The sequence below is a fragment of the Panthera leo genome, chromosome D4 (assembly GCF_018350215.1).
Source record: "Panthera leo isolate Ple1 chromosome D4, P.leo_Ple1_pat1.1, whole genome shotgun sequence".
Lineage (NCBI taxonomy): Eukaryota > Metazoa > Chordata > Mammalia > Carnivora > Felidae > Panthera > Panthera leo.
Window position 1 is genome coordinate 80,112,659 of NC_056691.1, and position 23,477 is coordinate 80,136,135.

The 23,477-nt window shown below is 38.0% G+C and overlaps 2 protein-coding genes across 2 annotated transcripts; one reads left to right on the plus strand and one right to left on the minus strand.

Moving 5' to 3' along the window:
* RAB14 (RAB14, member RAS oncogene family) lies at positions 1–23,352 on the minus strand. The gene is made up of 8 exons (XM_042912454.1): positions 23,077–23,352; positions 14,313–14,371; positions 13,134–13,187; positions 11,456–11,633; positions 6,740–6,806; positions 1,830–1,917; positions 1,397–1,427; positions 1–409 (listed from the first exon to the last, which is right to left on the minus strand). Exons 2-8 carry the CDS (start codon positions 14,362–14,364, stop codon positions 232–234), a joined length of 648 nt encoding a protein of 215 aa, XP_042768388.1. The 5' UTR covers positions 14,365–14,371; positions 23,077–23,352; the 3' UTR covers positions 1–231.
* Positions 13,195–23,136, plus strand: LOC122204587 (collagen alpha-1(I) chain-like). The gene is made up of 2 exons (XM_042912106.1): positions 13,195–13,860; positions 21,352–23,136. The coding sequence occupies exon 2, from the start codon at positions 22,579–22,581 to the stop codon at positions 23,134–23,136; it is 558 nt and encodes a 185-aa protein (XP_042768040.1). The 5' UTR covers positions 13,195–13,860; positions 21,352–22,578.
* Positions 23,353–23,477: the final 125 nt, after the last annotated feature.

Here is a 23,477-nt window from a genome sequence, read left to right on the forward strand (position 1 = left end):
TTTACCATGCAGGAGAGATTTATTACTCTACTTGCCTTTGATAACCTGATTACACCTAGTTGTTTAGCAGTTTAGTATTGTGTTAAACTGTTTTTACAACAGAGTTGTTTTTTCCTTTTTTTTTTTTTTTAATTAAACCCAGTAAGATGTACAGAAGACAATGAGGCAGTAAAAAGTACTGCTTCCAACAGACAGGTGAAAGGTCAAACGGGAGCTACGGCAAAGAGGTCACTAGCAGCCGCAGCCTTCTCTCTGGGGTTGGGGTTCACTGGTTAGCCGGCCTCCCTGCGGGGCTGAAGGCTTGTGTTGTACACCGGACTCAGCAGCATTCAGATCCAGGCTTCCATCCTGAATGTTCTGATAGATTTTCTTGGCAGCTTCAAGGAAAGCATCTTCTACATTCTCTCCCCTAAGAGGCAATCGACAACTTTATTCAAGAATCACAGCTCTCCACGAAAGATTAGACATGATGCACTTTTGCTAACCTTTAGTCAACTGCCATGATGTCTTCAACTTAGCCACTGTCATCTAACAAGAGATTACCAAAGACTGAGCTAAGGAGAGCAACGTGGGGAAATAATTTCTGTGGAAAAGCATGTGAACGCGGTACCAAGAGCTGTTTCTACAAGCCCCAACTGGATAACAGGGTACGTTCCAATCATTAAAATGTTATATACTAATATATAATGAAAATGAAGAGCCAGTTTGGTAACTGTGAGAAGGCATTCCAAACACAAACAAACATCTCAAAACATGCAGAAGAGGATTCCAGGATTTGTATGGTCTGATTAGCCAAGCACCAACTATACTGTTTTTATCATGTGATGGTGATATATTCATGCTCGGCTGAGTTCACACTTCAGTTCTCTTCATACTAACAATACAGATGTCACTGAACAAAGGGGCTGGCTTCTCACCAGCAAGAGATGTTTGACTTAATAAATGAAGATGGGAGGCCTGGGGTTCAATAATGGACACGGAGTAACAATCAGAAAATTAATTATGCTTCTAATTATTCTTAGACATTGTTTCCTTAGGTCATGCTTTTTAATCAGCAGTATTAAATGAACAGATTAACCAAGCTTGAGTCTAAGATGCCAAACTCAACCTCAGTTGTGAAAGTCAAACGCTTTTGAAATGCTAACACAACTTCATTTATTAACCTGGATTACCAATGGGAATAATCAAGGTACAATCTTTTAGGCAAAGTTAACAAAAAATATTACTTTTAAATGTGAAACAGGAAGCAAAGGGATGCGTGCTTACTATTCTTCCCACCATAAGCGTTATTACATGCAAATATATTAGAATCCATTTTCCATATGTGTGGTTCTACTTTGAGAAGTTTGAATGTAATTAAACATAACTGAAAATGATTAATTTTAGCCATACGTACGTTTTTGCACTTGCTTCAAGGAACAATAAGCCTAAAAATAAAATTCAGACGTATGATTAAGACATTTCAAATGAACTCAAAAGGGCATTATCTTCAATAACACTTGAATAAAACCTTCCCATGAATAAAAGTTTCCCATCAGCTATCAGTACTCCTATCATAGTATTTTATGCAACAATACATGTTAGCTTGAGATGGCGGGGAATCTTTATATTTGTTATTAAATACTTGCACTACCCCCAACATGAATAACACGAATGTCAAATAGAAACATTTTATTTCCTCACTCTGGAAATGTAAGCAGTTGCCATTAAAAAAAAAAAAAAAAAAAAAAAAAAAAAGTCACATAATCTGCAGTATCAAAATCCCACCCTTCCTTAGAAATTCTATGTGTGAACCAAAACCACCATTAAAAATCTTAAAAGAAACCCACCATTTTCTTCAGCAAACTGTTTGGCTTCTTCATATGTTACATCTCTCTGGGCCTCCAAATCTGCTTTATTTCCTATGAGAATTATTACCTAATTTGTGACCAAAAGAAAGACATCTTAAAATAAAAGCAACCATTTAAATCAACCATTAAATTTCTGAAATCCAAAAACCTTGACAGAAAAAACACAGGGGCCTAAAAAGGACACCCAAGTACTAGCAATCTCATCTAGCAGACACGTATGAAAAATCACCAAGTCAGTACTATTAACAGGGATCTCAGCAATTATCTAGGCCATGGGCTGACAAACTGTCTATAAAGGGCAAAGAGTAGATTTTTCAGGTGTGCAAGCCATTCAAAAACAAAACAGTCCATGAGGCACAACTGGTCTAGGCCAAAGGTTATGACTTATCTGAGTAAGCTTACTAAAGGGGTCACGGACAAGTTCCCGGGGATCTGCGAATGCGCTGAAATTAAGCACAGAATGTTGTCAACAAGTACATTCCCTGGGAGAGAATGCTCATGGTTTTCATCAGATTTTCTAAAGTTTCTAGGACCCTCAAAAAGTTAAACTACTAGTTCAACTCCTTCAGGCTATAAGTAAGGAAATCAATGCTCAAATAAGGCAAAGGAATTTGTCAACGTTTACTCGGTGAGTCAGGGGGAGGAAGATATTAGAACCAAGGCAGAAAACCCAAACTGTGACCTTCAAAAACTGTCCTTACACTAGCTAGCCCTAGGCAGGACTACATTTGTAGCAACTGATAACAAATGTCTGTGTTCTGTGGGGAACAGTGGTGGTGGGAAGAGGGAGTGGGGGGGACACATATGCAGACAAGTTCAAATCCAAGGCAAAATACACACACTTATCTATACTCGGTTTGGAATCATTTATACAGGTGAAGTTAGGCCAGAGTTAAAGGCAGCTCTGAAAAGTTCTAAGAAAAAAGTCTGCAGCCTTGGAAACAGAGCTTTGATCGTCATGGTGCTTTGGGAGGGCGGGAGGCATTTATGGATAAACTGTCTCTGTCCATATATAACCTTATTTCATACTAACGAGTGATCCCCCCTTCCTTTCCCTTCCAAACAGATGTGGTAATCCAGATACAGACAGGAATGGATGGTTTCAACCAAAAGTGATTTCCACCATTAACTTTTTCTCATGTGACACTGCAGACCTGGCTCTCCTGTTTCTAAAACACGATGTCTAACGAACTGAAGAACCACCATGATCTGAATGTAAACCTTGAGCAAGAACACTTCAGCAGTGTAACAAATGTGAGCATTTTTCAATCAGTGTGGACAAGGGCCCACTAAAGAGGGAAAGATTTTCACATGGAGTCAGTCTTTTAAAGAATAAGGTAAGAACACTTAAAAAAGGAAATCAGCTTTAAAAAAAAATCAAGGCTGATAAAGTCATGGTGGCCTAATACAGAGCCATTATAAGACAAGTACTCAAAACAAGAAATGTTTTGTATGTCAACTAGATTTCAGTTAAAAAAAAAAACAACAAACAAACCAGGGTGCGGCACCTGGGTGGCTCAGTCGATTAAACCTCTGACTCTTGATTTCAGCTCAGGCCATGATCTCATGGCTCATGAGTTCAAGCCCCACATAGGGCTCTGCACTAACAGCCATGGAGCCTGCTTGGGATTCTCTCCCCCTCTCTCTGCCCCTCCCCTGCACATGCGCGCATGCGCGCTCTCTCTCTCTCTCTCTCTCTCTCTCAAAATAAATAAACTTAAAAACAAAAGAAAAACCACACCAGGGTGCCTGGGTGGCTCAGTCAGTTAAGCATCCAACTCTCGATTTTGGCTCAGGTCATGACCTCACTCACAGTCTGGGAGATGGAGCCCTGTGTCGGGCTCTGTACTAACAGTGCAGGGCCTGCTTGGGGTCCTCTCTCTGCCCCTCCCCAGCTCATGCACCTACATATGCATGTGTGTGTGCGCTCTAATATTTAAAAAAAAAAATTGAACTGCACACCTTACATGGGTACATTATGCTAATTATATCTCAGTAAAGCTGTTTTTAAAAATAAAAGATAATTTAAAGAATTATTTTAAATGGTAGCTGAATGGAAACACTGCCTCCTCTCCCAGTTCCTTAAGAAGTTCCAAGCCGTGCTTTACCTATCATCCTGAAAGGAGACATGAAAGTAGCATGCTAACAAGACAGAGATACAAAATATACCAGACAAAATGGGAAGGTATGTAACCCCCATATAGAAATTGAAGGCAACTTTATAGAAAATGTAACATTTGAGCTGGACCTTAAGAGATTTTCTTTTGTAGGGGAGCAAATTTTGCCACCTCAAGATAGGCCTCTTTGGAATATTAATTATCTTAAGCTAATTTATTTTTAAGAAACACCAGACAGAGGTAAAGCTCTGAAAACCCAAAGTTACCCTTTACCTTAAGAGATATTTACACTTAGAAGAAAAATCTCCATTTGTAAGGGTATTTCCCTCTCAGTACCAGGGAGAGGGTACCGACTCAACCTCCAGAAACTTTTAACAACTCTGTCAATTTATTTCTTAGACCAACCAGAAGAATCTTGAAAGGCAGAGGAAAGTTTTTCCTCCATTAACACTTTCTTCTGAAGATGTGGTAAAATTTAAAGAGGCATAAATAAGACAGGAAAGACATGCCTAACTTGTCATTATACTCCTCTAAGAACCCTCTACAATGAGGTTTTTTCTTTTTAACATTTTTCTTGAAGTAACTATAGAATTACAGAAGCTTACAAAAGTAGAGATTCTAAAGACCCTTCACCAAGCTTCCTCAACAGTAGCATCTTACAGACTTTCAAAACCAGGGAAGTGACACTGGTGCACTCAATTTCACCAGCTGTACACTCTCGTGTGCACACAGTTCTATGCAATTTTATTGCAGGTGCAGATCTGTGTCACCACTATCAGGATACAGAACTGTTCCATCACTACGAAGGAAGTTCTCTGTGCTGCCCTTTTTATAGTCATCCCACACCACTCATAGCCTTCACCCCCATCTGTTAACTCCTGGCAACAATTCTGTCTTTTTGAGAGTGTTTTATAAATGGAGTCATTCAAAATGTCATTTTTTAAATTGACTTTTTTCACTCAGCATAATGTCCTTGAGAGCCATCTAAATTGCTATGTGCATCAATAGTTCATTCCTTTGTTTCCCTGAGGAGTATTCTGTACTATGAATATACCAGATGGGTTAACCACTCACCTACTGATGGCCATCTAGGTTGTTTCCCATTATTGTAAATAAAGCTGTTATGAACATTTATCTATAGCTTTGTATGTATACCTACAGTGGGTTTAAAATGATAATTGATACGAAAATTCCAGGCACAGTCCTTGACATAAAAGGCAAATGACATTAACTTTCAGTTCCACCAATTGCTTGCTGTTCCTTGATTTAAAAAAAAAAAAAAAAAAAAAAAAAAAAAAAAAGCCAATCTTATCACTGATAACAAAGCCAAGTAAGACACAGGCCTTCTTCTGAAGAAGCTCAGAGTCAGTCACAGCTCACGGCCTTTCCTCACCTGTTCCTGGAAGCCTTATTCACCTCTACAGTCCCAGTTCAAACATCACTTTCTCTGTAAAGCTGGATTCTCCAGACAGCACTGCTTATGTGGAGCACTTCAGGAACACACACACCAGTTGCTCCACCTCCTATTTCACTCTGCTTTTCAGCGCAGCGAAACACATACGCACAGCTATCTCCTTACTAGACCGTAACATTCCGTGGGCCAAGATGCATCTTTATCTCTGGCTACTACAGAGTCTAGCCTGGTAGTTGGCCTTTAAAATCTCAGTATCTTCTCACTCTGGCTAAGAAGCTAATTTTGATTTTCATTTTAAAAAGAAAAAAATTTTTTTACGGTGCCTGGGTGACTCAGTCAGATAAGCATCCGACTCTTGATTTCAGCTCAGGTCATGATCCCAGGGTCACGAGATTGAGACCGAGTCAGACTCCACACCCAGTGGTTAAGATTCTCTCTCCTTTTCCCTCGGCCCCTCCCCGGCTCATGTTCTCTCTCAAAAAAAGTTTTTTTAATTTGCAGTTTGAAAATATAGCACAATAATGCTTACTTTTTGAATTTACCTTTTAATATTTAAGTATAGTTGAGATTTTTTTGGTAAAAAATTTTTTTTAATTAAAAAACTGATTTTTTAAAGCATGTAGAACTCTTTTATCTTTAATTGAAATTTTACTGATAATTGTAGATTCACAAGCAGTTGTTAAGAAATAATAGAGATCCAGAAACAAAGAAGATGAAATATAACAGATGAACATAGTGGAAGGGAAAGAAAATTAAGGTAAAACCAGAGACAGAGGCAGATACTTAAGAGGCTCTTAACTATAGAGAACAAACTGAGGGTTGATGGAGGGAGGTGGATGGAGACGGGCTAGATGGGTGATGGGCACTAAGGCACTTGTTAAGAGCACTGGGTGTTGTATGTAAGTGACGAGCCATTGAATTCTACACCTGAAATCAATACTACACTATAAGTCAACTAATTTGAATTTCAATAAAATCTTGGGGGAAAAAAAAAGAAAAAATAGAGACCCTTTATATTTTTCCCAGTTTCTTCTAATGATAAGGTTTTATGAAACAAATGCAGATCCCTTTCAAAGTGATTGTTTCAGATTTCATAGTCTCCACCTCACAGGAGGTCACCACTCCATTCATAACATTTTTTTTTTTAAACCACAAACATGAACAAAAACCAAGTATAAATACAAAACCTAGAGTAATTACTACTGAAAAAAAAGGTTAACTTCTCTTTAATTAATTTGAAAATAAAATGTTCTCTCATTCTTAGTACTCAAATACAAAAATCCTATTAACAAATAACTTTCCTTTCGGGGTTAGTGTAGTTCTCAAACTTTCTGTAGAACAAAGGTTATTCAACTTACAGTATTTGGATTGGTGAGATTCCTTGCATCTGTCAACCAGCTGCTTAAGTGGTTATATGTACTTCTTCTGCAAAAATTAAAGTTTACGTGTATGACTACCACATACAACTGCCATTTCAATTTTTTAAAAACAAACTTCAATAAATATTTAAAATATTCACTTTTATCAAAATCTGTGGAATGTAAACACATATTTTCCAAAAATCTAGCCTAAACCTATTATTTTTAAATAAATAAACAATAATCCAACAACTTTCTAATTACATTTCAGGAGTAAACTGCTTGCATTTAAAAGTACATTCCTAAAGCACACCAATAGGCAAGCAAGGAACAACACAGAAAATTAATGAAAACAATTCTGAACCCAGAATTTACAATCTGAAGTAAAAACTAAGATTATTTTTAAATCATCCAGATTTTCGACCACAAAATGGAGACATAGCACCAAAATGTCTCACAAATGGTGTATGTTCAGGGGCAAACATGTTTGCATCTGTCTTTTTCAAATTAGAAACCAAGACAGTCACACTATAGACAGATACAAAATTCACCTTTCCTTAGAGAGAAAGTTGAATACGACAGCATAAAAACTGGCTTTAGGGGTGCCTGGGTGGCTCAGTCGGTTAAGCATCTGACTTTGGCTCAGGTCATGATCTTGAGGTTTGTGAGTTCAAGCCCCACGTCGGGCTCTGTGCTGACAGCTCAGAGCCTGGAGCCTGCTTCAGATTCTGTGTCTCCCTCTCTCTCTGCCCCTCCCCTGCTTGTGCTCTGTCTCTCTCTCTCAAAAATCAATAAAACATTAAGAAAATTTTAAAACAAACGTGGCCTTAAAAAGGCACTTAATACCTCTGACAGGAAATTGAAGTCCCTAGATATCAGAGCAAGTTTATTCTAACTCTGTACTCTTATTTACCCAGCAGCTAAATCATTTTGGGATCCAGACTGCCTTATTTCTCCACTTTCTCCAAGCATTACTTTAGAAACTCATAGGCTCATTTGCCCTAGCCAAACAGGCCCGAAGAGAGCAAGCAAATTTAAATAATATACAATATTAAATACAGGATAGTATTAATATTTCTCAGACTCTACCAAAGGGATCAAATAAAATTTTGAAGGTTAAAAATGTTTCGGATTGGGGGCACGTGGGTGGCTCAGTCAGCTAAGTGTCCAACTTCAGCTCAGGTCATGTTCTCACGGTTTGTGGGTTCGAGCCCCGCGTCAGGCTCTGTGCCAACAGCTCAGAGCCTGGAGGCTGCTTCAGATTCTGTCTCCCTCTCTCTCTGTCCCTCCCTCACTCACACTCTGTCTCTCTCTCTCAAAAATATATATTAGAAAAGATTTTTTTAAAAAGGGGTTTCTGATTTAAATACATTCACAGAACTTTAATCCATCCTACTCATTTAACAGGTAAGTAAACAGAAGCCCCACAAAGATCCAAATGATTTCAGAGCCAGGCCTTGAACCCTTTGCACACACACTGTCCTCAAAGTGTTTCAAATTTAGCCTTGTGAATATATTCCATCATCTCCAGCTGTCAGTACCTATATAAAGTTGGAATATTCCAAACACTTAATCCCTTCCCAGTGGGAACTGAAAAGGAGTCCTAAGATTCTCTTTTTACTGTGCTAAATCATGTTACACACAAATCACCACCTAACTGTAAAAAAAAAAAAAAAAAAAAAAAAATCAAATAAACAAAAGTAACATTTTCCTGATGTTTTATAATTTTCTAATGGTCAAATATTTTTAAAAAGCACAAGCCATATCACTTTACTCTTCAGTATTTGCAGCACTGACATACTTTGCTTTTACACATAAATTTATCCTACTTTGTGCACAAAAACTCAAACAGCACAAATACAAAAATATTTATACTGATTTTAGTAAATTTTAAAATGTCAAAGCTGGCAGCAACAGTGAATTACAAACCGCCATTACTTTGGTAAACAGAGAAATCTACACATCCTTTTTAAGTATACAGATCACGTAAACTTTAGTTTTGGTAATTATTTTATTAACTTAAATTCACCATAATTTCAAATCTATAAATACAGCAGCATCAGAATATTCATTAATTAGTGGTAATAGTGCTAAAAAAAAAAAAAAAGTGCAACTATATCCCTAACTTTGGCATGGATGTTAAATGACATATCAAACAACTGATATAGCCAAAAAAATTGCCATGATAAGCTATGTTATCAATTTAGAAAAGTATCATGTAACAATTATAGTTAATGCCAAGAATAAAAAATATTACTAAAGCAGGAACTTTCAAGTTTGCAAAACGTCAAGGATTAATGCTACTATGAAATGTAGCATATGAAAAACACCGGTGTAAAGCCTGAAGTACTTTTTTTCAATAATACTTTTATTGGGATATGAACATACCATAAAGCTCATCCTTTTAAAGTATACAATGTATCAGTTTTTAGTATATATTCCAAAGTTGTGCAACAATCACCAGTATCTAATTCTACAACATTTTTATCACTCCCAAAAGAAACTCCGTACCCATCAGCATTCACTCTCTGTCCCCTGGCAATCTACTTTCTGTCTCTATGAATTGGCTTATTCTGGATCTTTCATATAAATGGAATCATACATGTGGCCTTTTATGTCTGACTGCTTTCACTTAGCAAAATGTTTTCTAGACTCATCCACCTTATGGCATATATCGGAGTTTCTTTTAATGGTTGCATTATGCTCCATTGCATGAATATACCCATTTGTGTATCTCTTCCTTATTTGATGGGCATTTGGGCAGTTTCCAGCCAAAGTACTTTTGATGACTTGAACAGACACATATTCTACCAAAAGTAGTTGCTATGCTTAAAAGGTATGCTTAAAAGCAAACATGTATCAAATCATCACTTTGTAGATCTTAAACTTACACAATGTTATGTGTCAACTATATTATCAGTAAAGCTGAAGGGGGAAAAACACAAGCACACACAAAATAAAACCAACTACATTACAGATTGAGAACTCTAAGCACATATCAGGACATTTAAATTGATTAATAATGAATAGAGTTTTTAATGATGCAAAGTCTTCGGGAATGCACCCCTCATAAGGATGTCTTGTAGAGATGGCCAGGTTCTTTAATATTCTTCCCACAAAACTATCTACTTATCATGTTACCAGTTCCTGGCTATAGAGAAAAGCATTAAGGCTATTTCACTCCTTTTGCCCTGAGATCACCCAACTCTAGAACTCAATGAACTTCAAGCACTGTAATTATAATCAGCCGCTATCTTCATTCTAAGTCCACATTTCCCAGTGTGTTCCTCAATAAAATAAGCTTAGGAAACACCAAACTAAATTAACTTAAAGAATTTTTCTGCAGAACTTCTCAGGGTGCTAACATGTTAATGTGCGCTGTATTGTGACTCTTCAAGAGCAAACATGTAAAGCATTTCTCAGAAGGAAATATGCTTGAAAGTCTAATTATCATTTGGCCCCACTCACCCATCCCTACACCTCCTCTCAAAAAAATAAGACAAGAGTCACAATGCTTTAAAACTGGCACTCTGCGGGGCGCCCGGGGGGGCTCAGTTGGTTAAGCGTCCGACTCTTGGTTTTGGCTCAGGTCAGGGTCTCACGGTTCATGAAACTGAGCCCGGCACTGGGCTCAGAGCTGACAGTGCAGAGCCTGCTTGGGATTCTCTCTCTCCCTCCCCTGTTCACACACTCTTTAAATAAACACAAAAATAAACTTTAAAAAAAAAATAATAGGGGCGCCTGGGTGGCGCAGTCGGTTAAGCGTCCGACTTCAGCCAGGTCACGATCTCGCGGTCCGTGAGTTCGAGCCCCGCGTCGGGCTCTGGGCTGATGGCTCAGAGCCTGGAGCCTGTTTCCGATTCTGTGTCTCCCTCTCTCTCTGCCCCTCCCCCGTTCATGCTCTGTCTCTCTCTGTCCCAAAAATAAATAAAAAACGTTGAAAAAAAAAATTAAAAAAAAAAATAAATAAAAATAATAATAATAATCAACTGGCACTCTGAGTTAATATGAAAGGTGATCCAGTTCATTTGCCAGCTTAGCACAGTTTAATGAAGTAGCCCAATTTTCCATGTTTTTCTCAACCCAAATAGGGTCCAGCTTTGTGATGTTGTATCAAGTGCTTTCAGTTTCCAGAAAGCCAAGCTGAAATAAACTTAATCTTGCTGCATGTGGTATTGCAAACCATTTCAATCCATTTTAGAGCAAAAAAGAATTTAAGTGAATGAACAATTAAATACCTCAAACACCTTCAGATGCAAGCATAAGCACTTTTTATAACCTACCATGTTGGATTAGCAAAACTACTTAATTCCTTCCGTGACCTGACTTTGAAAAAGTGTCTTTGAACAGAGTCACTCAAGACTCGCTTGCTTTGTACTGAAGTGAAAAAGAACAAAGTTTGGTATAAAATATTATTTCACCTCAAATAACTGAACAGATGCTGCTTTTCAGAATAGTCTTCTTCTATTAGCTCCACCAGCATCTCCTAAAGTTTTTCTTCGGTCATATCCACTTTCAGAAAAGGAAACCAACATGTTACACACGTCAAGTCTTCTACAGCAATTTAGAGAAGAAACCATAAAGCCCAAATAAGCTCACGTATAGGCACACAATCACAAACTAAGGAATGCCTGCATCGATAAAACAGGAGACCACGCTGCCTCAAGTAGACGTGTTTTTTCAAGTACGAAGTTTGAAAGACTATGAATCTCTTACCTAGTGATATCATACACCATAAGCGCTCCCGCAGCTCCTCTGTAGTAGCTCCGCGTAACAGCCCTAAACCTCTCCTGTCCTGCTGTATCCCAAATCTGCAGTTTGATTTTTTGGCCACTAACTTCAATTATTCTTGTACCAAATTCAACACCAATTGTGTGAGGACAATCAGCCATAACTGTCAGAGAGGAAAAGAAATAGAATATAATATTCCAACTTCCAGAAAGCTTCAGATTAAGACCAGCAGAAAAAAATCCACTGGACAATCAAATGACTTATTAAGGCTTGTAGGCTATGAATGGACTCAAGCTAGCGCTGAAAAAAAATTAACAAAAACCCAGAGGTCAAAGAAATCTGACTGGACTAAAACAGAGGTGAGCAAACTTCTACAAAGAACCAAACAGGGGGACCTGGGTGGCTGAGCCGGTTAAGGGTTCAACTCCTGGTTTCGGCTCAGGTCATCATCTCAGGGCTTCGTGGGTTTGAGCCCAGTATTGGGCTCTGTGCTGCCAGTGTGGCGCCTGCTTGGGATTCTCTCTCTGCCCCTCCTCCACTTGCACCATCTCTCTCTCTCTTTCTAATAAGTAAACTTAAAAAAAAAAAAAAAAGGACCAAATAATAAATATTTAAGTTTTGTAGGCCAAAAGGTCTGTCACAACTACTCAACTCTGCTGCGGAAGCACAAAAAGCAGCCAGAGACAGTAAGTAGGATGAGCGTGGTTGTGGAAATAAAACCTTATTTACAAAAACAGGCAGTGACTGGATTTGGCCCACAGGCTACTGTTTGCTAACCCCTGGACTAAAAGAATCTGCAAATTAAAAATAAAGATTTTAATAAGTTCTTCATAATATCAACATTATGCTATTTAGACTTCTGATAATCATTACATATAACAAACCAATCAATGGTTTTAAGACTCTAGGAGTTGTTGGTCAAATTTTCATCCTGGAAAATACTATCAATATCTCAAAGAAAAACACATTTAACATATACTTACAATCATACATTGGCAGGTTATATATGTCTAATCCAGTAGGACAAGCTTATTAGTCCTTTCCTTATAATTAGGCCACTGAAAACCTAAACCCACTACTCTGCGGTACAAGTACACACAGACTGCTGGAGCTTTCACAAAATGTTACATTAAGCAAAAACAAAACAAAACAAAACAAGCCATAAAAATAATTTCAACTATATGGAAACAATTTCAACTACATTCAGCCTATCAGTTACATAAAATAAGATGGTCTCTTCCTCTACCACCCAAGACAGAATTATACTTCAAATATTAATAAACCAGTCCTGGATACAGAAAGAATTTTATTTAAATATCTCCAATCTATTATTTAGTTGACAAATGATACATGCAGCAAATTTCTAATAATTTCTAAAATGGTGAAGTCAGAGAAAAGATTATTTAAATCTGACACTGTAATATACATTTTAAAAAATTTCCTACCATCAAAACAAACTAAACAAGAAACTCAAATTATATAGGGTATATAAAAATCAACACTCTGTACATGCAGGTGTATTTCACTATATATACAACTATTTAAATTCACTCTCTAAAGAAATGTTGTATTTAAATGCATATAGTGAAAATGGCACTTTTTGAAAAGTAGGAAAGTGACAATAAAGCATGTATTAATGTTTTACCTTATATATTGAACTTACATTTTTTTTCTGTAAATTGATGAAGTAAGCAAGATTTTCCTACTCCCATGTCCCCTGTTTCAAAAAAAAAATTTCAAGTGGCAATTACATACTCAGTTTTATACTCTTATAATTATATACAATGATTGTTATATCCCCTACCATATCACATCACAAATTTCTGGGACATTTGAAGTTATATTTCCCTAATATATAATGAGTCTGAAAGATCATACAGGTCACTTTTCAATGTGATGTACAGACTGACGATTCCTAACCTTCAGTATGATAGAACTGAAGTTATAAATTATGTTAGTTAATAACCATCAGATAGGAAGTGCTTTCTAACAGAGAAACTATTGTAAGAGCATTTTCTACTTTGAGCTGTTTCAAAGTTTTGTATTGTTTTTTTCCCCTTAATCCATGCATTAAAGCAAAAGACTTCTGGGAGTAAACAGGGCAGCATATAACTAGCAGAAATAAAAAATTCTAGAAGTCTGATGGACTAGATCTCATATTTTCTCATATTCCTTGTATTTCTTATAGAATTCCAAAAAAGAAAAGCACGTACACTACAGGAAAACCACAACAGAACAGATGCCATCTCCGATTGTACTATAGCAATTTAACCTTTGGTGAAGAAAAGTGTTACAATACAATCACATATGATCAACATGTGACAATCAGTACAATCGTCTAATATATAAAGTATATGTACTTTCAACTGAGCTCTTACAACTATACTTGGGTAAATAGCATTGTGTTTTAATTTGAGCAATATCTTGAAACTTAACGGAAAAACTACCAATATCATATTATATATATTACACAATTACTCTGAATCAGTGTTCTCTATCACTTTTTGGAATCCAGGGGGCTCCAAGGGCTTTCATGATATTTTTGGAATGTTATCAGTACTCCTAGCAAATCTGTCCCATTTCCAGGATTAACAGCTTTCAGGCAGTCCTCAAGAACAATCAACATCAGTTCAAAAGGTACCCACCACTGTACTATAGAAGTATCCATGGCCACAATGCAAAAAGTGTATTACTGCAAAAATAAATGTTATTAAAGGAGCTTGAATTTTGCAGTGAAAAAAATCATACACTTCTTCTGGAGTGGTATCTTAAGTTTTAGTATATAAATATTTTATACATTGACTTTCTTTGCAGAACAAGAGTATAAGTTAAGTAAACTTACCGATAATAATATATTTAAAGATGTAAGAGTAGTTGTATGGTGCAGTTGCCATGGTGGCACTAAAAACAAAGAAAAGTGTGTTACTGCAGAAGGCAAGTATACACAAGTTACCCAGTTGACCGCTGCTAGCCTTTAAAGATATATAAAATACAGCATATGATTATAAACAAAATGTATGCATGCATACATTTCTCAAATTGACCAAATGCATAAATTCTCTTGGATGAATATTAACATTCTCACATACTATCCATAGAAATATTAAGAAACCATTATATCAGAACAATTCCAGTATTTCACTGTAGGAAACATCCAATAACAAAATGTCAAACAAGGAAATCTTTATAAACTTAAGTTAAATATCACTGTAGGGGCGCCTGGTTGGCTCAGTCCATTAAGCATCTAACTCTTGATTTCGGCTCAGGTCGCCATCTCACAGTCCTGAGAGCCCCGCTTCAGGAAGCCTGCTTGGGATTCTCCCTCTCTTTCTGCCCCTCCCCTGCTAATGCTTCCTCTCTCTCTCTCTCTCTCAAAATAAATAAACTTTACAAAATCCTTATTTTTTAAGAACAGTCCTCCCTCCTCTTTGAAGTCCCCACTCGTCAACTGATCAAATGAATTACGGATGTCCACTTGTTCAGGACTCTTTGATTTCACAACAGAATGTTATAGAAAGTAACCACTAACTTATAAACATAAAATAACCCTTTTTAAAACTCTACTTTAAATCATGGTTAGCATAGCTTCCAAAGAAAGACCAATCATATGATTTCCAAACCAAATTACTGCCAGGATTAGATAAAACCACATGAAACTGTTGTTCTTGTATTTTTTAAAAAGTCATTTATTTTGCAGTTTTATATGGCTCAACCTAATACAGAATTTGAAGATTATGTATCAAATGCCTACTACATACTACTCTAGAAGCTGAAATAATGGCATAAAATACCACTTACGTTTATAAAAATTGGCAAGTTTATGTATTAGAAAAAAAATATATATTTTTAACATTTATTTTTGTGAGACAAAGAGAGACAGAATGCAAGTGGGGGAGGGGCAGAGAGAGAGGGAGACACAGAATCTGAAGCAGGCTCCAGGCTCTGAGCTGTCAGCACACAGCCCGATGCAGGGCTTGAACCCACGAACCGTGAGATCATGACCTGACAAGGCGGACGCTTAACTGACTGAGCCACCCAGGCGCCCCTGTATTAGAAAACATTTCTAAAAATCACAGCCTAGTCTTTACCTTCAGATAGACTTAACCTAAATAATTCTAATTTCTTTCTACTTTAATAACTTTAAGAAAAACCTCTCCAATTTATTCAAATGAATGCCTTGAATGTGTCAGACACTGTGCTAGGTGCTAGAAACAAGAAGTAAATTCTAATACTGGTAATGATTTCCTGTAGCATTTATTCTCAAACCAGTTTTCAGCTTAAGGAAAAGATAAAAAATTATACATACACACACTTATAAATATTTGACCCCATTTCTAAAATTTTAATTTCCAGTATTTTTTAATCTGATTTTACTGTCATGGTCAATTGTCACATTATATAAGCCAGACATATGACGTTTGTAGAAGTTCAATTACTAAAACTAACAAAATTACTACATAATAAAATTTAACATGTAGAAAAAAATATGTATTTAAAATAAGTATATAACTGCTATCAGGGAAGAGAAAAAAGTTCATTACAGTAAGGTATTAGACAATCAGGACACAGTAGAGTCTTCTCAATGTGCTGTAAGGATTACATTTAACAAAAGTGGATGCCCTGCTACCCATTCCAGCTTGACGTGTTGTAACATTTTTATAATCAGTCTTCAACATTACTGAAAACTCCTTTAACCAGTTCGTACAGGAAGGGAGTTTTTCTAGTTAGATTAACTGATTCTGAACATAATAATTTGTTTCCCTTTTTCCAGACAATGGGGACTCAAAACTTAAGAATGAACTTGGTTGGTCCTGAGGCTAAAATTGGTGTGGATTATTCACCAGATCCCAAACACAAGGAAGAAAATATTCTTTCACAATAAAAATGATATTTAAAGGTTATTAACTTCTTCACCTGTATTCTTCCCAGAACCCTGTAATTAACTTTTAACTTCCTTTTTAAGCTCCTCTTTTCCCATTCAAACTTGGGGAAAAGTAATCATTTAGTCACCTTGAAATTACTGTCTTTCATGTTCTTACCTTTCTGATTTTCCTATTTCCTTTCCCTCTTCTTACTGAAACTTGTAGCTATATATACTTTGCTGCCTTCCATTATATTATGTTGAAACCAAGGCCTCTAACAATCCTAATATCTTCTTGAAATGTTCTAAAGTCTAATCAGGAAATTATAAACCAATTCTAGTTGTATTAATTTGTGTGCGTGCTAGTCATCACACAAGCATTCATTAATTATCTATACAATGACCAATTTTCAAAACATTTTTACAAAATATCAAGCATTAATTAGCACACACTATTCCCAAATAAAAGAGAATGACCACTATTTCACAGTGAATACCAGTGCCCTGTCTTTACCCCACCACACAATTTTCTGGTTCGAGTTTCTTAAAAATGACCCAAAAAGCAGAGTTAAGAAAGGAAAGCTACTCAAACTTAGTAATTTCAGTAGACAATGAAGGCAGAAAATATCTACAACTGTAGTCACTAACATAACAGATCCTCCCTTTCTTATTATAAGCTAAGATACTACCTAGGTTTAAACATAATGTTATGCATAACATTCACTCAAAATTATGTATTTATAGAATTATATTCAAGTGGTCTTTTAAATATTAGCCATGCTTAATATGATTTTTAAAAAGTATTTTTCAACATCATTTCTTGCACATGGAATGAGACATACCACTGTTAAGGTGAAGAATGTACTTTTTAAAGTAGCTTTGGAAGGGGAAACAAGTTTTCTTCTTATTACTTAAGGATGCTTTTGCTTTACTCAAAAGTCAAAAACTGGTGGTCCAGTTCAAACACTGAGAACATGAGTTCATTCAACACTACAATCTCCACTAATTAAAAAACCTTAAAATACTCTGTAACTTGTACACAGCTACTGATGTGATTAAATGCACTTCTTTCCATGTGTTACAAAAGCATGTGAATAAAGTTCATATGAAGATAAGCTCTCGTTCAATGCCTTTGATTTCCTTAAGAGTAGTACTACGTTCAGGGGCACCTGAGTGGTTTAGTCAGTTAGGTGTCCCAACTTCAGCTCAGGTCATGATCTCATGGTTTGTGAGTTCAAGCCCAGCATCAGGCTGTCTGCTTTCAGAACAGAGCCTGCTTTGGATCCTCTGTCCCCCTCTCTCTCTGCTCCTCCCCTGCTTGCACTCTCTAAAATAAATAAACATTAAAAAAAAAAAAAAAAAGTACTATACTGAGACAACAAGCATCATTAAATACAGGTGAATAACTTCTAAACTAATAACAAATGTAACTGTTACATTACCATTCATTAGGCACTTAATATGTGCCAGGCAATGTTTTAAACGCTTTACATGCAATCTCAATTAATCTTTACTACTACACTCTTATAAAACATCTATAATCCTCATTTTATAGATCAAGACTCAATAGGTAAGTAACATGCCCAGGTCACAAAGCTAAGTGGTCAAGTCTATACTGAACCTGAGACTGTTTTGACTGCAGAGAACCCCCTCTAACCACTACACCATCCCACCTCCTCCATAGTTATGAGATGCACCATGAAACCCTTCTGTGATACTTAGGAACACATATCTTTTTCAGTTCACTCACTTGGTTCTAATTTAATACTCTAAGTAGTACTAAAAAAATTATATTCAGAGGATGCATTGTAACCAGGATTTGTAGATATGGATAAATGATAACACTAATTCAAATTATATCTACTTACAAAAAAGTTTCTGAAGTTAACATTCGCTGGGAGTAAACCATGGGATGATCAGGACTATGTTTCCCTATTTTGTCTTAATATAATTCTTACTTAATTCTCACAACTCTGCAGAGTCATTATCATTATTAGGTTTATGTAAAAACTGAAAAAATTGAGGTTTGGAGAAATTCACTGATTTGGCTACTGCTAAAAAGTTAGTAAAATGGCAGAGCTGGAATCTGAATTCAGGCCTGATTCCAAAGAACATGATTTTCTCTAAGGTAGCTATGTAGACTGATAAAATAAAATCAAAAACTCAAAAGAAAAATGGAGGATAATTACAATAAATATTTAGGGTCATAGTTTTACTATCAGCTCATGTAAAATTTAGCTCTGAGCTTCCTGGCTGTCAAGAGAAAGGATTAATAAGTGCACATTAAGCACTGATGATTGTTGTTTGGCCCCTTTTAAATATTAACTATGCTTAATATTGCTTTAACAAAAGATTTCCCTAGATTAACATCATCTCTTGAACAAGAAAAACATATCACCATTAAAGTAAGGAATATATTTAAAAATGGGGTATGCTACTGCATAAAACTATGCAGAGTGTTTTTCACCTAACAAAATCATTGATCTATTTCCAGGCCAATACACAGAGATCTAAATGGTTACTAAGTGCACACTAAACACTAATCATTGTTGCCCCCAAAATAAAACTGCATGGTCTCCATACAGTTAATCAAACATCTCTCCAAATAAGATTATACAGACATATAAATGACTGGATTTGAAATATGCTGGTAGATGGGAAGGTTAGGTACTTTTCATACACTCAGCTTGTGGAAGTATGAATTACCACATTTTGGGGGAAGTAATCAATATATTTTAAAATCTCAAAGATAATCCAAATCCCCCTTTGACCAAGAAGTAGCCTACAGATACAAAATCTTCAATCCATAAGGTTATAGGTCCAAGGGCATTTAATGCAGCATTTTTACAGAAAAAAAAAAAAAACAACACCAAAAACCAAAAACCCCAAAAACAAAACCTGGAGACAATCTATACTCCTATCAACAGGGAAATGATTAAATAGAGTACATCTGTATTATGAAATAATATGCATTTAGTTTAAAAACCATTTATATATATACATATTATTAACCTGAAAACATATCCATGATTTTAAGTGAAAAAAAGTTGGCAGAATTTTATGCAATAGCATACACACATACACACACACACACTCTCTCTCTCTCTCTCTCTCAATCCTGTATACAGGTAATATGGAAGGATACGCACCAAATTGTGAAAAATGAATACTTGGATTTAGAGCAGAAAAAGGATAGAAATTATTAACTTTATATATGCCTGCACTAATAGTACGAGCATGTACTATATTCACTAGTAACATTCTAAAGTATTCAAAGTAGAGACAATAAAAAACTATGAAATATTTAAGACATTTTAATATATAATTCTAATACAAAATAAATTAAAGACGAAACAGAACCAAAAAACTTCCCTTTCAAAACACTTTCAACATTATTTCCACATATACAATATGGGGAACATCATATGAAGTCAATCATATGATCACCCTCAAAAACCAGACAAAAACCACTCCCTCCAATAATCGACAGTAATTTTCCCATTTTGTTTTTTTTTTTTTTAAATAGCTTGGCTTTTTTTACTGTGTTAACTTATGCACTATGTCTGACTAATCCTTTCACAACTGCTATATAGCTATTTTATTCTACTCCTTAGAACATGTTACCGTATAATTTTTACATAACTTATTCAAGACAACACAGGCCAAAAACAACCCGCAAAATATTCCAGGTGATTTATATTCTGATCCGTATTGTTAAAATTAGTTAAGCTTGTTTTGTGTGTGTGTGTGTGTGTGTGTGTGTGTGTGTGTGTGTGTGTTTTACATGCAAGACATTTTGTTTAAATACCAGAGCCAAGATAGACTGCTTTTGTGATTCCAATACAGAAATATTTGTTGATCATCTACTAAGCACAAAGCCTTGGGACTAGGCTTGGACAATATAGTAATGATCACAAAAATCATTGTTCCTTGCCTTCATGAAACTTAAGAACAGAAGCAGTCTGATTTGTTTACAAGCCCTCTAACATGGAATGCTACTTGATCTGTCAGACAAGTGGACCCAAAACTTGGGCAGTTAATCTAATAATCTAACCTAACCAGCAAGAGTGGTCAATTTCCTTTCCTCAACAGTAATGCAATCTCTGAAAATAACCCCCCGTTTGTAACATCCACTTAAAAAAACTCACTTTGGACAAGATATTTAATGTCATACTTGTATATAAATTAATATAAATTAGGAACTAGATCCCTTACTGTGTCAAGAAAAATTTCTGTGTCAAGAAAATTTTCCAGTTAATTATGATGGTATGCTATGAATAAGAAGTACTCCAATACTGCACCTCTGTTCACAGAGTGAAAGTACTTAAAAGGGCAAAACACTAAAACCCTGTACTTACTACTACAGTTAAAAGGTTTAGTAATAGCAAAAAAATTACTGATGAAATATGGATGTCTGAAACTTGCTTCAAAATAATTTGGTGGAGAGGGTATAGGTGTATATAGATCAACAAGACTGATCACTGTTAACACTGGCTGATGGGTAGGAGAAGGCTCAGTATATCACTCTCTTTTGTACATGTTTAAAGCTATCTAGAACATAAAGTTTTTTAAAAGTACAGTCTCTGATACTTCTATCTGTACACTGCTGTCTCCAACCATGCCTGACATTTTTAACCACACAAAAATGTTTCATGCTTTAAAAAAAAATAAAAAATCTCTCAGTTGCCCTAGTTTTAATATATTTGCCTTAACCAAAAGTTTCCCCTAATAGTACAAAATCTTACTAAGATTATGCAAAAATATTTAATACTGATAAAGATTAATTTTAAGAACACTCCAAATTCTGTCGCACAGTTCAAGTATGCCACAACAATAAAGTTTAACATGAAATTTAAAAAGCAAAAACTTTTTAAAAGGTAGCTTTAATTTCAAGGAATTTTTTTAGGTTATTAGAATCTAAAGGGATCTTACCTCTTTACAATAACTGCCATTTATTGAATGCCTAATACACGCCAGCTACTTTATACGCAATCTCTAATCCTAAAAATTCTTTTTACAGGTAAGGAAACCAACAAAGAGTTGATATATCCACAGTCCCACACTACCAAAGGGAAAATGAAGATTCAGGCCCAGGTCTAACTGGACAACTCTCTGATTTGATTGAATCAACAAATATTAAACAACCACTACATGCCTGGCACTGTTACAATGGAGCACCTACTATATGCCAAGCAAGGTGCTAAGGGTTTTTAATCCCATTTAATCCTCGAAACAGCTCTAAAATGTAGGTACAACTATCCCCTGTATAGATAAGGGCACTGACTCTGAGAGGCTAAGTCAATTCCTTAAGGTCACTCAACTAGAAAGCGGCAGTTATTAGTGTAGAAACCCTCCAAAACTCTTAACCACCACATGCCTCGAGGCATGCACGAATAAAAGGGTCTAAGCAGAACTGTGGAAAAAAGTACAGGCAAGTGTTGGGGGAAGGAGTGGGAGCTGGATTACTGCAAGGTCAAGTCTGTCTCCAATAACCACATACAAATAAAAGGCGGTTGTGACAGTAACAAAATGAGCAGGAAACTCTGCAAGAGTTCAGGTGAGCTCTGACACTTGTGTGGGACCACCAGAAAAGCACCTGGCCTCCGGGAACCCCAGTTTCGTCTTCAAATATACAATGAAAACCTTGCCATCTCCCCTCTGGAGTTGGGAGAATGAGGACTGGCAGTGGAGGAGTGACACTACAGACTTCCAGTTACAAAGAAGTCGTCAGTTGTCATCCAGTGCAAACGTAGGGAAAGAGGAATTAAGCTGCGGGTACGTTTTACGTGGCCATGCCTGTAACCCTAGCCTAACTTGAGGGTAGCGGAGAAACACCAGGCACAGCGCAGGCAGAGGCCAGTCGGTAGGAAGCATCCTGAACCAACCAGTCACATCGTAACTTCAAGCCTCAGTTTCCTCCCTTGTAAAGGAAGATAACTTTGCTTATCACCACGGGCTACTCGAAGAAAACCCTGTGGGAAGACACCTGGGCTGCACCCGGCACACAGTAAGGTGCCAACCATCAAAACAAACGCTGGCTTCGCCTTTTTGCCTTCCGTTCTCAAAATGCCAAAACTTTTTTGGTCTTCTCCCCCGCTCCTCCATGCTACCTAAGCTCGAGGCCTCGGAGGGTGTCCGGGGCCTTACAGGGCCTCACCCCAACCAGAACCTCGCAAGCATAAGACCCCTTCCCCAGCCCAAGTGCACGGTCTACCCACATCGACAAGGACACCGGAGCTAGTCCAAGATGCCGGCGAGGCTGCGAGGTGCTGCCTTTTGTACTCCGGGCAGACGCGGCCTCCGGGACGGGGAATGCCACGTCTGGGCTCGTGGGCTGCGAGGCGGCGCTGCCCGCGTGGATAAATGCGGCGGGGGTGGTCCGCCAGAGCGGCAGCGCGGAGAGGGGCCTGCGGGAGGTGCGTGTGTGCCCGGTCCGGTCGAGGAGGCGGGGAAGGCGCGGCCGAACACACCCTTCCCCGCACGCCCCGCAGCTCTCGGCTGGGCGGGGAGGACCAGAGGCTCGGGCGGGCGCAGCGCGGGGACACCCCCCGCCCCCGCACGGGAGTCCCGTCGGGCCGGGCGCCGAGGTGCCCGGCGCCGACCCCGGGCTCGCCGCGGCCTGGCAGGGCCGGCCCTGCGGCGCCACCCGCCCGCCGTCCTGCTCGCAGTCGTCCGCACCCCGGCCCCCGGCGAGCCGGGCGAGGAGGCCTCGGCCGGACGGACACTGCGGAAGGCCCCGCGTTACCTGGGGGGTTGCTGGTGGCTGGGCAGCTTTCCGGGCGGGAGGGGGGCGTCAGGACGATGAAGAGGAGTGCGGGCGCAGCTGGAGAGGGGCAGGGGCGATCGGCCGAGGCCCCGGCAGCTAGCGGGCTGGCCGAGGAGGTGCAGACGCACTGGCAGCAGTAGCGGTGGCAGCGGCGACTGCTCCTGCGGCTCCCTCAGGATCTTCCTCGGGCAGGTCCAAGATGGCGGCGCTCCCTGCACAGGGTTTCCTGTCACCCTCGCAATGGGCCGGACCACAAAAGAAGGCGGGGAGGGTGGGGGGGAGGAGAATGCGCGCGCAGCTGGCGGAGCCCCGGAAGAGGGTGGCCGGGGCCCGGCTCCCTAGCCACGCCCCTTCCTCAGCCCTTCCCTCTGGACTTGTCG